This window comes from Cetorhinus maximus, chromosome 12 (assembly GCF_964194155.1).
Source record: "Cetorhinus maximus chromosome 12, sCetMax3.hap1.1, whole genome shotgun sequence".
Lineage (NCBI taxonomy): Eukaryota > Metazoa > Chordata > Chondrichthyes > Lamniformes > Cetorhinidae > Cetorhinus > Cetorhinus maximus.
In genome coordinates this window covers 98,482,612-98,499,410 of record NC_135890.1, presented here as the reverse complement: position 1 = coordinate 98,499,410, position 16,799 = coordinate 98,482,612, and the positions used below count along the sequence as shown (strand labels likewise).

The window sequence follows — 16,799 nt, the reverse complement described above, 5'->3', positions numbered from 1 at the left end:
CTTAATTTGTGTAGAAGAAATTGCACCATAAGCAATAAATTCTAGTATACATAAAGTGTATATAAATTCCTGTCTCTGTCAGGAGGAGCGTTGGGAGCTGTGGATGGTGATGTGAGAATGAGAAAATACCAGGGAAGGAATGCAGTTGGTAGGGATGTTGGAAGAGTGAATCAGTGTGTCATAGAGGATTGATCCATTTGGAAAGAGGAGAGAGGAAGAGATGATGTGTGGGGTGGAAATTGCAGATGATCTGCTGGTAAAGGAGCCCATCGTGGTTCTGTATGGTGGGGGAAGGGAGGGGGACAGAAACATGGGAATAGGAAAGACCTAGTCGAAGGTTTAGTCTACCGCAGTGGAAGTGTTTGGGAATCCTCAACTGAGGAAACAGGATATTATTTCTGAAACATGGGTGTGGAATGTAGCATCATTGGAGCATATGCAACCAAAGACAGAAACTGGAGGAAGAGAATAGAGTCTTTACAGAAGTGGAGTGGGAAGGAGTATGATCCAGATAGTTGTTCCCAAAGGTGGAAGGTAGTTGAGGAAAGGAAGACCAAAGTTGAATCACGTAAAGGTATAGGCAAGGAGAAAATTTGAAACAAATATTCTATGTTAGGGTGAAGACAGGAAGCAGTGACACAGTCATCAGTGTAATAGAACAATAGGTCAAAGAGGAACCTGACGGGATTGGAGCAAAGACATGCACTTCCCCAACAGCAATTTTCTCGGTAAGTTTAAATATTTATTTTCTGTAAATCTATTTTTTTCTGTTTTTATGTAAACATTGTCTATAGTGGCTGGTTGAGGAAACAACATGACTACTAAAAAATTGTGAAAATAAACTACATGATTTAATTAAATCATAGTGTCACTGGTTCAGACTCTGCTCTAGATTGGCAACCCTTTCAAAGTGGCAAGTGAGAAATTGAATTCAATGGAACTGTAATTTATGGTTAGCAGTTAAGAAAAATTGCTATGATAGTTGTTAGATTGTAGTGACAGCCCACTCACTGGTGGTTCATTGATATCTTTCTGATACTACTTCAGCTACTCCAAAACAAAAATAAAATATCATATACGCTGGAAAATACTGTAAATGTTCAGTAGGTCAGACAGCATCTGTAGAGTGAGAAACAGTGTTAGTGTTTCAGGTCAATGACATTTCAACAGAATGATCATCTTCTACACCTGGCCTATCCATGACTTTAATCAAAATTCCATGGTGGACTCTATATCCTCCTGAAATGGCCTTGCAAGCTATTCAGTTGCGTGGAAGAAACCCTACCACCGCCAACTCAGGTGACTAGTGGGCAATAAATGCAGCCTTGTTGGCATTGTCAGCCTTAGAACAATTCATTTAAAAATATGTGGAAAAACTCAGCAGGTCTGACAGCATCTGCGGAGAGGAACACAGTCAACGTTTCGAGTCCGTATGACTCTTCATCAGAACTAAGGAAATATAGAAATATGGTGAAATATAAGCTGGTTGAGGGGTGTGGGACAGGTAGAACTGGATAGAGGGCCAGTGATAGGTGGAAGCAAAAAAGAGATTGCCCAAGATGTCATAGACAAAAGGACAAAGGGGTGTTGACGGTGGTGATATTATCTAAGGAATGTGCTAATGGTGACATTAAGGGTAGAAAGCAGGACAAGGTGGCCCTAGTAGGGGTGGGGTGGGGGAAAGGGATCGAAATGGGCTAAAAGGTGGAGATAAAACGATAGGTTGAAATAAATTTAAAAATAAGTGGGAAAAGAAAAATATATTTAAAAAATTATAAATTATTGGAAAAAAGGGGATCAGAAAGGGGATGGGGATGGAGGAGAGAGTTCCTGACCTGAAGTTGTTGAACTCAATGTTAAGTCCGGAAGGCTGTAGAGTGCCGAGTCGGAAGATGAGGTGCTGTTCCTCCAGTTTGCGTTGAGCTTCACTGCAACATTACAGCAGGCCAATGACGGACATGTGGGCATGAGAGCAGGGTGGTATGTTGAAATGGCAAGCGACAGGGAGGTCTGGGTCATGCTTGCGGAAAGACCAAAGGCGTTCCGCAAAGCGGTCACCCAGTCTGCGTTTGGTCTCTCCAATGTAGAGGAGACTGCATTGGGAGCAGCGAATGCAGTAGACTAAATTGCGGGAAGTGCAAGTGAAGTGCTCCTTCACTTGAAAGGAGTGTTTGGGCCTTTGGACGGTGAGGAGGGGGGGAAGTACATTTCACCACATTTCTATATTTCCTTAGTTCTGATGAAGAGTCATACGAACTCGAAACGTTGACTGTGTTCCCCTCCGCAGATGCTGTCAGACCTGCTGAGTTTTTACAGCTATTTTTGTTTTTGTTTCAGATGTCCAGCATCCGCAGGATTTTTCTTTTATAAAAATATGTGGAGATGGGTGGGGGAAATACCAATTTGGGTGATTTTGCATAGATCATGAGTTCCTTGTAACTTTTCAACCCTTTCCAATGCAATCAGCTAAACTAGTTACTTAAGCCAATTATTGTGATAAATGTTTCAATGCTACAGTCAGTGTGGGTGGAGGTAAAGCTGAGGTGCTATAGGTGCCAACTATATAGTGTAGGTATGTGTTTTGTTGTGTGGACAGGTACAAAAATGTTAATCCTAAACAATTGTTTCAATGCTTTCCCTTTGTGGCAATTTACCCATATTTGTTTACATGCAAAAGGATTAAAATCACAGAATTTGCCTATTTGACTTAAGCAGGTGGTAGCCTTCTTGCCTTTGAGTCAGAAGGTTGTGTGTTCATTTCCCACTGCTGGACTTGAGCACAAAATTCAAAAAGCTGACTTTCCAGTCCAATACTGAGTGAGTGCACATTGCCAAAGGTGCTGTCTTTCAGACGAAACAATAAACCAAGATCCCATGGCACCATTTTGAAGAAAAACAGGGGAGTTATCCCGAGTATCCTGGCCAATATTTATTCCTCACCGTCACATAACCTGTTTATCTGGTGGTTATTGCTGTTTGTGGGAGTTCGCTGTGGGGCAAATGACTGCCATGTATCCTACGTTGCAACAATTTACTGCCAAAGAAGTACTTTTAAAGTGCTTTGGGGGGGCATCCTGTGTTTGTGAGAGGCGCTATTTAAATGCAATTTTATTGTGTGCATAATCAAATCATAACCCATAGGTCAACTCAGTGAAGCCAGGGAAAATAGCTACACCTCTCCTAAGAAGAAATGGGCTGGTTGGGAAGGCTGTTGTTCGCAATATGAAATTGGTGAGAGTTCCATAGGCAACAACTTCATTCATGTAAGAATGAACTTTTATTAATTATGAACCGGGCAGAGGTGGCTTTGCTTAACTGCTGTCTCTGCAATGACTCCAGCTGCTCTGCACAGCAATCCAGGCAAAGCACATTCCCTCACGTGACCCTGCCGCACTCACCGCCACCGCCATCTTCCCCACCGAACCAGCAAAATAAACCTCCGCCCTTGCTGAAGAGGTCAAGGGTCAGAAGGAGTGGGCGAGGATGAGAGCAAGAACGACAGCCATTTAAATAAAATTAAAAAATCCCGTCGTCAGTAATTTATTAAACGTCGCTTGCCCCCGCCATTTCTCCAGCTAGGGAGAAAGACGGGGGGGGGGGGGGGGGGAGGGTCGGTGATTAAAGCTTGACCTATTTTGCGTGTGTTGATGGTGGTTGGGAGGTGGGCTCAGTTACTCAACGGGCGAGGTGCGAATGCGCCGGTGGGTGGGTGCGCGCGCGCGCAGGTGTGCCCGGATCTTCTTCCCCTGCCCCTCCTCCTCCACCCCCCCCTCTCTCCCTTTACCCTGCACCCTACGCCCCTCCCCCCCCCCCCACCACCACTCCCTCGCCCGTTCGCTGTGTTGTGGTGGCGGCGGCCGAAGCTTGGCGATAGCAACGGGCGCCGCGGCGGTAACTGACTGACTGACCGAGCCAGACAGACAGACAGACAGCAGGGGCGGCACAACCCGTCTTGTCCCCGAAACGACTTCCTCGTGGAGGAGGAGGAGAGAGGTGGTGGTGGGAGGGGGAGGGTTTTTAAATTCGTGCTGTGGATGTCGGGCCCGACCCTCTTCTTAAGGGATTTGAAGTGACTCGAAGCGGCCTCAGCACCACCATGTCCATGAAGCAGCCCAACAGCCGAAAGCCCGGCGGCGGCGGCGGTATCGGTGCTGGTGGAGCTGGAGGAGGAGGAGGGAGGCAGTCCGGCGGCGGCGGCGGCGGCAGGTAATAAACGAGCTCCCCCTCTCTCCCTCTCTCTCTCTCCCCCCCTCAGCCCAGCTTTAGCCCGGTGCGGCCTCCTGCCGCCCTGGGCCCGCCTTTACCCTTCAACATGCCGGGCCGGCGTAACCGAGAAACGCAGGCTCAGGCCTAGCGTTCGGGCCTACTCATCTTTCCCAGCGGGCTGATAGCGAATGGGGATGATTGGTGGGGGGATGCGGCCCTGCACACGAACATGGACTGGACTCGGTCCAGGTTCGCCCGCCAAAGGCTTCATAAATATCTGTCGTGGACAGGCGACTTTTAAAATAAAACATCAGGGGGATGTAGATAACAGCCTAGCAAGAGGATGCATTCCTTTAGAGAAATCCCTTAGGTGACAAAGTTTCTAAGACCTTTTAATTTTCTTTGTCGCAGAAAAAGATAACATTTTTTAAAAAAAAACCACACACACACACACACACACACACACTTGCTCAATGATGTAAAGTTACTGGCTGCAAATATCCGTCAAATAATTGCAAATTAAAATTCTGGACATCACATCGTGTTGCTCTTAACTTAAACCAAGATCACACTTGGGAATTGGGAAGTGCCTTACTGTAAACTCGTCAATAATGTGACATTCAAATCAGAACAACCGTATGCAAGTGTCCCCGTAGTATATCACCTAAGATTTCAATCACGGTCGTGTTTTCGTGAGATTGACTGCTGTGCCCCGAGGAAAGAAATTAAACTTTTTTATTTTGTTCCTCGTGGTAATGGGATTTGTGCTGTACGTTTTGGTGACATTGTACTTTATATACAATGTGAACGTTTTCCAGAACATTGTAAAGTTAAACCTGTTTATGCTTTAATTAACACAGTTAAAACCTGTACAGAAGATATATTTTTACAGTGTTCTGAAAAATAAATTCCTGTGCATGCTTTCTCCCTTTTGTTGCAACAGAGCTGATGACTTGGCGTCTAAATACTGTTTACATTAGTTTTAGTTTCCTTTTTGCCAAATGAATGCTTAGCCTTGTTTTATATTAACAATGCCAAAGTTTTGACTGCTGTTAATTGCACAGCACATTGACCTCAATAAGTTGCTGCACCTCCAAAATAGTTAGTGTTTAAGTGCTTTGAAATGTTTTGTGAAAGTTGCAAGTATTTTGTTTCATTGCAGCTATGAAGGTATTATACCTATGTCTGGAATGATGTGCTTCCCTCTTCCAAACAATTGCAAATGTGTTGTTAGATTTGTGTTTGTGTTTTAACATACTGATTAGTTTGATGAATACGTGAGTTTTTAAAACGTTAGTGCTTGGCATTGTCATGTATTCGTTCATTGCTTTTGTGATTATGATGAGTTTATCGTGTCAGGGAGAGTGGGTTTTCAGTGTGATACGTGTAAAAATAAGTGTTAGTGTTGCTTCTTAAGACTTCCATCAAAAATCTTTGCGCCGTTGAAAAAACACATTGACTTTTCAGGATGTATTATAAATAGTTTAGCTTCAAAGAATTCTCTTGAAAGATTTTTGATACCGCTTTCACAAGATGCCAAGACGTCTGAATTTAAGTCATGAAACCTGTAACCAAGGTGAACTTTGTAATAATTTAAACTGATACCATAGTTTTTCTTTTATGTGTACAGTTTAGTTTTGATTATATGGTAGTGTAAATGGGTGTACAATTCAGACTCAATCTGCAGGTCTCCTGTGTGATTTGCTTGATCTTCCAGTATGTCCTCTGACTACCTAGACACTAGTTTGAAAACTAAGGCCCCAATCTCCATTGTGAGCATTTTGGAACTGTTCAAGTTAGATGTTCTGTCTAAATTAACACTTGGGAGTTTAGGAATTTTTGTGCTTAGCCAGGAACAAGTAGTTAAGAAAAAATTTACATTTATATAGTGCTTTTCAGGATCTCAGGATGTCTAAAGCACTTCACAGCCAATTAAGTGCAATACGTTTTTGAATTACAATCACTATAATGTAAGCAAATTAGCAGTTAGTTTGTGAATAACAGAAGAAGTAATAAGATAATTGTGAGCATTTTGGAATTGTTCAAGTTAGATGTACTGTCTAAATTAACACTTGGAGTTTAGGAATTTTTGTGCTTGGCCAGGAACAAGTGGATTAAGAAAAAATTTACATTTATATAGTGCTTTTCACAATCTCAGGATGTCTAAAGCACTTCACAGCCAATTAAGTGCAATACTTTGAATTGTAATCACTATAATGTAAGCAAATTGGCAGTTAGTTTGTGAATAACAGAAGAAGTAATAAGATTATTGATCAAATGACCTGTTAATGCTTGAAGCATATATACTGGCCAGGGCACTGGGAGAACGTCCCTGCTCCACTTCATAGTGCCATTGGATTTTTGCATCCGCCTGAGAGAGCAGATGGGTTTCAGTTTAACATCTCATCTGAAAGATGGCAACTTCAATGATTCAACACTACAGCGCTGAAGTCAGTCTAGATTCTGCTCAAATCTCTGGAGTAGGGCTTGAACTCATGATTTTCTGAGTGAGAAGTCATTGAGCAAAGGCTACCACCATTATTTTTTCATTTTGGTTTCTCTGGTCACATATAATACAATTTGCTGAAAAGTAGTGTCTTGCTGATTTCCAATGTGAACCCCTATCTTATGCTCCGAAACTTTTTCAATTGTTGTAATCCCATTACTATGACATTAGAGATCAGATTGAGAATATACAAGCTCATTCCAGGTTTGTCCTTTCAGAAAGCAGGGAAAAAGAAGATTTTAATCCCATTTGTTGGAGTTAAATTGAAATGTATGTAAAAGGACAGTTTAATAATGCAAAACAAAAACAAAAATACCTGGAAAAACTCAGCAGGTCTGGCAGCATCTTTCGAGTCGGAATGGCCCTTCAACAGAACTAAATAAAAATAGAAAAGAGGTGCAATATAAGCTGGTTTTGCGGGGGGGGGGGGGGAGTAGAGCTGGATAGAGGGCCAGTGATAGGTGGAGATAACCAAAAGATGTCACAGACAAAGGGACAAAGAGGTGTTGATGGTGATATTATCTGAGGAATGTGCTAATTAAGGGTAGAAAGCAGGACAAGCAAGGTACAGATAACCCTAGTGGGGGTGGGGTGTGGTGGGGTGAAAGAATCAAAAAAGGCTAAAAGGTAGAGATAAAACAGTGGATAGAAATACATTTAAAAATAATGGAAATAGGTGGGAAAAGAAAAATCTATATAAATTATTGGAAAAAAAAGGGGGGAGAATCGGAAAGGGGGTGGGGATGGAGGAAAGAGGTCATGATTAAAATTGTTGAACTCAATATTCAGTCCGGATGGCTGTAAAGTGCCTAGTCGGAAGATGAGATGCTGTTCCTCCAGTTTGCGTTGAGCTTCACTGGAACAATGCTGCAAGCCAAGAACGGGCATGAGAGCAAGGTGGGGTGTTGAAAATGGCAAGCGACAGGGAGGTCTGGGTAATGCTTGTGGACAGACCGAAGGTGTTCTGCAAAGCGGTCACCCAGTCTGCGTTTGGTCTCTCCAATGTAGAGGAAACTGCATTGGGAGCAACGAATGCAGTGGACTAAGTTGGGAGAAATGCGAGTGAAATGCTGCTTCACTTGAAAGAAGTGTTTGGACCCTTGGACGGTGAGGAGAGAGGAAGTGAAGGGGCAGGTGTTGCATATTTTGCGTATGCATGGGGAGGTGCCATAGGTGGGGGTTGAGGAGTAGGGGGTGATGGAGGAGTGGACCAGGGTGTCACGGAGGGAACGATCCCTACGGAATGCTGCCAGGGGGGCTGAAGGGAAGATGTGTTTGGTGGTGGCATCATGCTGGAGTAGGCGGAAATGGCAGAGGATGATCCTTTGAATGCAGAGGCTGGTGGGGTGATAAGTGAGGACCCTATCATGTTTCTGGGAGGGAGGAGAAGGTGTGAGGACGGATGTGTGGGAGATGGGCCGGACACAGTTAAGGGCCCTGTCAACCACTGTGGGTGGAAAACCTCGGTTAAGGAAGAAGGAGGACATGTCAGAGGAACTGTTTTTGAAAGTGGCATCATCAGAACAGATGCGACGGAGGTGAAGGAACTGAGAATGGGATGGAGTCCTTACAGGAAGCGGTGTGTGAGGAGCTGTAGTCGAGGTAGCTGTGGGAGTCGGTAGGCTTGTAATGGATATTGGTGGACAGTCTATCACCAGAAATTGAGACAGAGAGGTCAAGGAAGGGAAGGGAAGTGTCAGAGATGGACCATTTGAAAATGATGGAGGGGTGGAAATTGGAAGCAAAATTAATACATTTTTCCAGGTCCAGACGAGGGCATGAAGCAGCACCGAAGTAATCATCGATGTACCGGAGAAAGAGTTGTGGGAGGGGGCCGGAGTAGGACTGGAACAAGGAATGTTCCACATACCCCGTAAAGAGACGGGCATAGCTGGGGCCCCATGCGGGTACCCATAGCCACACCTTTTATTTGGAGGAAGTGAGACGAGTTTAAGGAGAAATTGTTCAGTGTGAGAACAAGTTCAGCCAGACGGAGGAGAGTACTGCTGGATGGGGATTGTTCAGGCCTCTGTTCGAGGAAGAAGCGGAGAGCCATCAGACCATCCCGGTGGGGGATGGAGGTGTAGAGGGATTGGATATCCATGGTGAAGAGGAGGCGGTTGGGGCCAGGGAACTGGAAATTGTTGATATGATGTAGGGTGTCAGAGGAAGCATGGATGTAGGTGGGAAGGGACTGGACAAGGGGAGAGAGAATGGAGTCAAGATAGAAAGAAATGAGTTCCAGGGGGCAGGAACAGGCTGACACGATTGGTCTGCCGGGAATGTGGCATACAGTTGTGAATGTTTTGCTCGAGTTAAGAGTGCACTCCAATTTTATAGAATTTCTGATCCAAGCCTAATGGATCCTCCAGTTGTTCAGCATTTGATAGTAAACAAACAGGGCAAGGATGTACTTTATAAATGTGAGCTAGAGTTGGGGATCTTTTTCTGCTAGCCACACAGATTAGGAACTCATGGCCAATGTACACTGGGTATCCTGGTCTTTCTGGCTAGCAGGCAAGGTAACTTGCCAGTAGTGCACGTTTGTAAAATCTGCTCTATTATTTCCACTAGCCAAATGTCTGGCATAATATTTCACTCTGTAATCTGTTTTTCAGTGAGTGCAGTGAAAGTTTCCAACCTGTTGTGTTGTCCTATACAGGCAATTTTAAAATATGCAGCCTCCTTAGTAGAAGTAACTAATTTCCTACATGACAGAAGCGACTATATTTCATTGTAACGTGCTTTGGAATGTCGTGTCATAAAAGGCCCTACATAAATGCAGGTTTTTCTTTTTAAAATTTTGGTGCTTGTAATGCCATGGTTCTTGGGTCTAGATTTCATCATAATTATACTGAAAGTGGGAATAAGTGAATTTTTGGCAATGATTGGTGAAAGGTCAGGGGAAACTTGGGAAGAAAGGAAGAGATGGGTCCTATATCCTTTGCATTTCTCTTGAATCTTTATCAAGGGTTCTACTGAAGCCGCCCAATGGCCAATCATGTATAGTGCGCCTTGCAAATTGCTTCAAGTAAGACATGTAGTACCTGAACTCAAGGTGAATGTGTTGCCATCTTGGTTTCATACTACATAATCAGTGTGCACTGAATGGCACATTAATCCAGAGATCAGCAATACGGTTAGTATCAGGGTCCTGAAGAATTGCAGCTGCAATTCTCAGGAGTTAATGTAGGGGCATGGGATTGTTCTCAGATCCATCATCCATTTGATGACCTTCAGAATCGTAGCCTGGGAAAACTTACTGTACCCTAACACTCATATGGAAGATGTGGAAGTAAATTTGACAGTGTCTTGCTGCAATCTCTTCGTGGCCCTCCGGTCTATTTTTGGTATTTCTGTTTTCTTTTTCTGAAGATATCCTGCTCTTCAGTGCAACCCTGCATTTGGGAGTGTTTATGAAGTATGCAAAAGGCCATTTTTTTTTTAACCACCCCACCCCTGAATGAGCAACAGTAGCACATGCTGAGCATTCATTGCAGAATGGTAGGTGGACAGCAGGGGTGGGGAATAAGGTTTTTAGGTAGCTATAGAAGGAAATCCCAGAAATGACATTTCAATATTAGCATTGACCACAAGATTTGTGCGATTACTGATGAAGTTTAATTGTACTTTGGCATCTCACCTCAGATTACTTCTTTCTAGTCAATAAGATTTTTCTTTGTTGCCCACCCTACAGATTGTTTTCTCCTTCAACAATCTGAATTCTTTCCCTCCACCTCCAATTAGCCGCTGACATGTCCAACTTAGTTGGTCACTGCAAGGAAAATAGAAAACATTCACTTTTATTAAAGCAAGCATAAATAAAACGACAAACTAATGTTGGGAACAGGATTTTGATAGACATTGTTCTATAAATTCTGTGAATATACACAGGAAACTAATGTCCATTGTAAACACACTAGATAGAGGGATGACACCGGGGCTTGTGGAGTTAAAACAATAGAAGGTAATTTGACCGCTTGCTTAAAATTAACATGTCATTTGCCACAAGCATAGCTTGAAAATCAATTCTCTAGTTTGCAGATGTTGACATGTTTCTTCCTCTTCCCCGCTTTAGTTCCATTCCCAAGCTGTGAAATGACTAGTGATGCAGATGCTTGAATTTGTTAATTAAAAAAACCTTAGTTCCCACTTACATTCAAAGTTTTAGATTTTGTAGGAAATTTTAACCAGTAATTGCAAAATTTGAGCCCTTTGGTGACTCTAGTTTTGGAATATGTGTGCTTTCAGAACAAAAAAAATACAAGTATGTGGCATCTTCACTTTCAAAAGATAAACCTCACTAAAATCAATCAAAGTAATTCTTCTCTTCAGAGATAAAAACAAAAAAACTGCGGATGCTGGAAATCCAAAACAAAAACAGAAATACCTGGAAAAACTCAGGTCTAGCAGCATCGGTGGAGAAGAACAAAGTTGATGTTTTGAGTCCTCATGACCCTTCAACAAAACTAAGTAAAAATAGGAGAGGGGTGAAATATAAGCTGGTTTGAGGTTGGGGGGGTGTGGTGGTGGTTGTAGGGACAAGCAAGCAGTGATAGGAGCAGATAACCAAAAGATGTTACAGACAAAAGAACAAAGAGGTGGTGATATTATCTAAAAGAATGTGCTAATTAAGAACGGATAGCAGGACACGCAAGGTCTAGTGGAGGTGGGGTGAAATAAGACTAAAAGGGCACAAAAGGTATAGATTTTAAAATAATGGAAATAGGTGGGAAAAGAAAAATCTATATAAATTATTGGAAAAAACAAAAGGGAGGGGGAAGAAACGGAAAGGGGGTGGGGATGGAGGAGGGAGTTCAAGATCTAAAGTTACTCAATATTCAGTCCGGAAGGCTGTAAAGTGCCTAGTCGGAAGATGAGGTGCTGTTCCTCCAGTTTGCGTTGAGCTTCACTGGAACAATCCAGCAAGCCAAGGACAGACATGTGGGCAAGAGAGCAGCGTGGAGTGTTAAAATGGCAAGCGACAGGGAGGTCTGGGTCATTCTTGCGGACAGGCCGAAGGTGTTCTGCAAAGTGGTCACCCAGTCTGCGTTTGGTCTCTCCAATGTAGAGGAAACCGCATTGGGAGCAACGAATGCAGTAGACTAAGTTGGGGGAAATGCAAGTGAAATGCTGCTTCACTTGAAAGAAGTGTTTGGGCCCTTGGACGGTGAGGAGAGAGGAAGTGAAGGGGCAGGTGTTGCATATTTTGTGTATGCATGGGGAGGTGCCATAGGTGGGGGTTGAGGAGCAGGGGGTGATGGAGGAGTGGACCAGGGTGTCCCGGAGGGAACGATCCCTACGGAATGCTGCCAGGGGGGGTGAAGGGAAGATGTATTTGGTGGTGGCATCATGCTGGAGTTGGCGGAAATGGCAGAGGATGATCCTTTGAATGCAGAGGCTGGTGGGGTGATAAGTGAGGACAAGGGGGATCCTATCATGTTTCTGGGAGGGAGGAGAAGGCGTGAGGGCGGATGCGCGGGAGATGGGCCGGACACGGTTGAGGGCCCTGTCAACTACCGTGGGTGGAAAACCTCGGTTAAGGAAGAAGGAGGACATGTCAGAGGAACTGTTTTTGAAGGTAGCATCATCAGAACAGATGCGACGGAGGCGAAGGAACTGAGAGAATGGGATGGAGTTCTTGCAGGAAGCAGTGTGTGAGGAGCTGTAGTCGAGGTAGCTGTGGGAGTCGGTAGGCTTGTAATGGATATTGGTGGACAGTCTATCACCAGAAATTGAGACAGAGAGGTCAAGGAAGGGAAGGGAAGTGTCAGAGATGGACCATTTGAAAATGATGGAGGGGTGGAAATTGGAAGCAAAATTAATACATTTTTCCAGGTCCAGACGAGGGCATGAAGCAGCACCGAAGCAATCGATGTACCGGAGAAAGAGTTGTGGGAGGGGGCCGGAGTAGGACTGGAACAAGGAATGTTCCACATACCTCATAAAGAGATGGGCATAGCTGGGGCCCATGCGGGTACCCATAGCCACACTTTTTATTTGGAGGAAGTGAGAGGAGATTAATTAGAAATTGTTCACTGTGAGAACAAGTTCAGCCTGACAGAGGAGAGTAGTGGTGGATAGGGATTGTTCAGGCCTCTGTTCGAGGAAGAAGCGGAGAGCCATCAGACCATCCCGGTGGGGGATGGAGGTGTAGAGGGATTGGACGTCCATGGTGAAGAGGCGGTTGGGGCCAGGGAACTGGAAATTGTTGATGTGACGTGAACAATTTCTCCTTTAACTCCTCTCACTTCCTCCAAATAAAAGGTGTGGCTATGGGTACCCGCATGGGCCCCAGCTATGCCTGTCTCTTTAGATCTTGAACTCCCTCCTCCATCCCCACCCCCTTTCCGTTTCTTCCCCCTCCCTTTTGTTTTTTCCAATAATTTATATAGATTTTTCTTTTCCCACCTATTTCCATTATTTTAAAATCTGTACCTTTTATGCCCTTTTAGTCTTATTTCACCCCACCCCCACTAGAGCTATCTGTACCTTGCGTGTCCTGCTATCCATTCTTATTTAGCACATTCTTTTAGATATCACCACCTTCAACACCTCTTTGTTCGTTTGCCTGTGACATCTTTTGGTTATCTGCTCCTATCACTGCTTGCTTGTCCCTACAACCTCCCCATCTCCTCCTCCACCTTAAACCAGCTTATATTTCACCCCTCTCCTGTTGAACGGTCATGAGGACTCGAAACGTCAACATTGTTCTTCTCCGCCGATGCTGCCAGACCTGCTGAGTTTTTCCAGGTATTGCTGTTTTTGTTTTTAATTCTTCCCTTCACCTTAACCACTGCAACATGAGACTATCTGGCAGCTGTTCCTGTTGGTGCTATTTTCGGCAGCCTGAGTTTTTTCATTGACAAATCTGAGGAAAAGTGTGATGACCTGGAGTTTCTGCTGGGTTGTAATGTTTTTTTTTCCCAGTGAAAATTGCATGAAATCAGCCAAACCACATAAGATTAAGGAATTTCAAGTGCAAATTATATCCAGTGCAAGTATAGTTTTTAAGAAAACTGAGTTGGAAGCTGGCCACAACCCCAAATTTAATTAATAACCACAATGTGTTTTCGCTAATTAAGCCATTCACAGGCCTTCAGACAGGCTCTTAAAATGAAGCTTTTTTTGACAAGAAGTCTCTTAATAAACACCTTTGTAAAAATTATAAAATATTTCATTTACTAAAACTGTATGCCAATGCATGTTTCTGTATAGGTTTTTCAGTCATTTTTAATTATTTAAAATTGGGTTACTCAGTGATTTAAAAATGTTCATTTTTTGTGAAAAACAATTTTCAGCTGCATTAATAAAACACCACCAGGCTACTGTTCCACTGATTCAAGGAAGATTTTATGCTTAGTAATATGCAAATAAGTTTGAGTGGAAACTTGAGCAAAAAAACCTCACTTCTGAAAACAAGTGTAATTTTGAACACAATTTATTCCCCACGCGAGAACTCCTGGCTTACATATTTGTCATATTAAACTATTGAATTCTTTTGAATTTCTGGCATTCATTTAACAGGCTTTTGTTATAAGATGTTATTTCCAAATTTGCAAACGTTTGCCAACTGTTCAGTGATTTGAATATTTTCATTATACAGTACTTTGGGTTTACTTTTAATGTCAATTATTTTATTGTTGAACACATTTGACCATTTTGCTCTATACTACAGCAATGGATTTCAGACTTGTGTTGGGGCATGCTGGCAGTGTTGACACACTTGGAGCCCATGCATATGCTAAACTCTTGGGAACTTCAAAAAAAAGTCATGTACCCAAAGGATAATAGTGCTGTATAACATTTTAAAAAATTAGTATTTGATATACACAGCAAGAAAAATAACTTGCTAGTATAGCAGAGCTGTAATTTAATGAACCACCTCCTAGAATTATGGAAATTATCTGCTACCTTTCGATTAGTTTCCATATCGGACCTATTTACATTGGACATTTTTATTAGGGATTTATAAATTGCCAGCAGGGTAACAGTTTTGCAATAGTCTTTGAATTGCTGAGTGCTGTTTGTAATTCTCTATCTGAGAAAGGAATGTGATGCACACCTGGTTGTCTACCATCCTCAACTACTGCACTTGAATTGTGTAGTTTTGGATTTGATATTTTCTTCAGGTGTCTTAATTACATTTTAGAATATATGCATATGTATGGTTGAAAGTTTTCTTGCTTTGTTGCTTTACATGATGCCAGAGACAGACAATCATCTTCGTAAGGCGGACCAGACTGTCTGTTTATAAGATGAGGAATTTATGAACATATGAAAATGACATTTGTCTATTTGGGCCTGTCCCATGCCATAACAATGCAACTGAGCATCATGCGCCCCATTACCTTCACCCATGAGTGACCACATGATTGCAGAGATGAGGGAAAAATTCAGGGAGGATAAAAATGGTGGAAGTTCCTCACTGATCCTCGATGATCAAAATTTACATTTCAGGATTCCTGTGACCATACCCTATGCACTACCTACTTTCCCTTTGTAAACTGCAATATTGATCAAAGCTGGTATTTTGTTCACCTACCTTTTTGAACCCTTGCAGCTAATCTATACTGACTACATGAGCCGGCAACTTGTTGCAGAGGTGGCTGACCCTCTGCAATAAGGAAAACCTTCTGAACTTTAACCTGATTTTATGTTTGTGACTGCATACAATTAACCTAATCTTTCTTAATCTGTCTAACTCAATCAGTTAATTTACATGGGCACAGTCTGATCCTTTTATTTTAAATACCTCAATCAAGTCTCATTTGTAAAATAAAAAGATCTATTTTCTAATCCATTTGTGGTGACAAAGGCCGTATCCTAGGTATCTGTCCATTAGCTCTCCTCTGAACCTTTTCTGGAGACTTTTCCAGGGCCTTCATATCATTTAGCATATAAGTCAGCCAAAATTGGACACTGTATTCTAAATTAGACCTGGTCAAGGAGTAATAAAACTTGGAAACAGAAGTTCTTTCTGTCCAGCTTAATGCCTTTTTTACTGGCTATATTCTGTATCTTTGAGTTCCACATTCAACGATTTGATTAATTGTGAACATGCTGTTTCTATTTATCTTTTATGCTACCTTAATTTCAAAGGGAAGCTAGGTACTGGTATTTAACAGGCTGACTATGTAGGTCTTGAATGTTTTTGTATCTTGCTGTTCCACTGTATAGGCCATAGGAACAAGGCTAGACCATTCAGTTAGATCATAGCTGATCTATACCTCAACCCCATTTACTAACTAACTGTCTTTTGACCCAGATCACTAGATACCCATACTTAAAAGCTATCAGTCTTAAGGTATAGTTGACCCAGCATCCACTGCCTTTTGGAAGAGACCTCCAGATTTTTACTGCCCTTTATGTGGAGAGTGTTTACGGATTTCCCTCCTGATAGATTTAGCTATAATTTTAAGATTATGTCCTCTTGTTCTGAATTCTCCTACCAGAGGTAATAGATTCTGCTTACCTAGCCAATTTAAATTCCTTTATCATTTTAAATGCCTCAATTAGATCACCCCTCAATCTTCTATACTCAAGGGGATACAACTCCAAGTATATGCAATGTTTTTACAATTTAGCTATTTGATCCCTTGTATCATTATGTTGAAGCTGCGCTGCACCTTCTCCAAGGCCAATAAATCCTTCCTGAGCTAGCTCTATACCATGTAAAGCACCTTTATCATAGATATATAGTCTAGATAAGAAAGTTGAGACCTAAGTTTATTATTTGGCAACAGATCATGCAAGCACAGGGAAATATAAACTAGCTATAATTACTATTTTTGCCTTTGCTTCTGCTTAGTGCTAAATATAATAATTTTCAGGCAGTCATAGTCACTGGTTTTTAGGAGTACAATGTATGCCAGTGCAGACCCCAATGGAAAGTGTCCATTGCTCACTCAGGCCACTCTAACCAAGATACTTCGTGCATAAGATCCAATTTTGGTTAATTGGAAGCACGCTCGCCAAGAAAGCTGGTGTTCGTGTTAAACTTAGCTTTAAAAATATATTGTGAAATAGCCTGAATCTTAACAGTTCTTGGTTGAGCAGGAATAAAGTAACTAATGTCTAATCAGCT

General features: G+C 42.5%; 1 protein-coding gene across 1 annotated transcript in view; it reads left to right on the top strand.

Moving 5' to 3' along the window:
- Nucleotides 1-3,826: 3,826 nt before the first annotated feature.
- atxn2 (ataxin 2) overlaps nucleotides 3,827-16,799 on the top strand; it is a 119,042-nt gene continuing 106,069 nt past the window's right edge. The window contains exon 1 of the mRNA XM_078554221.1: nucleotides 3,827-4,206. Within this exon, the coding sequence (XP_078410347.1) occupies nucleotides 4,097-4,206 (110 nt within the window). The 5' untranslated portion in view covers nucleotides 3,827-4,096. The remainder of the gene's footprint in view (nucleotides 4,207-16,799) is intronic.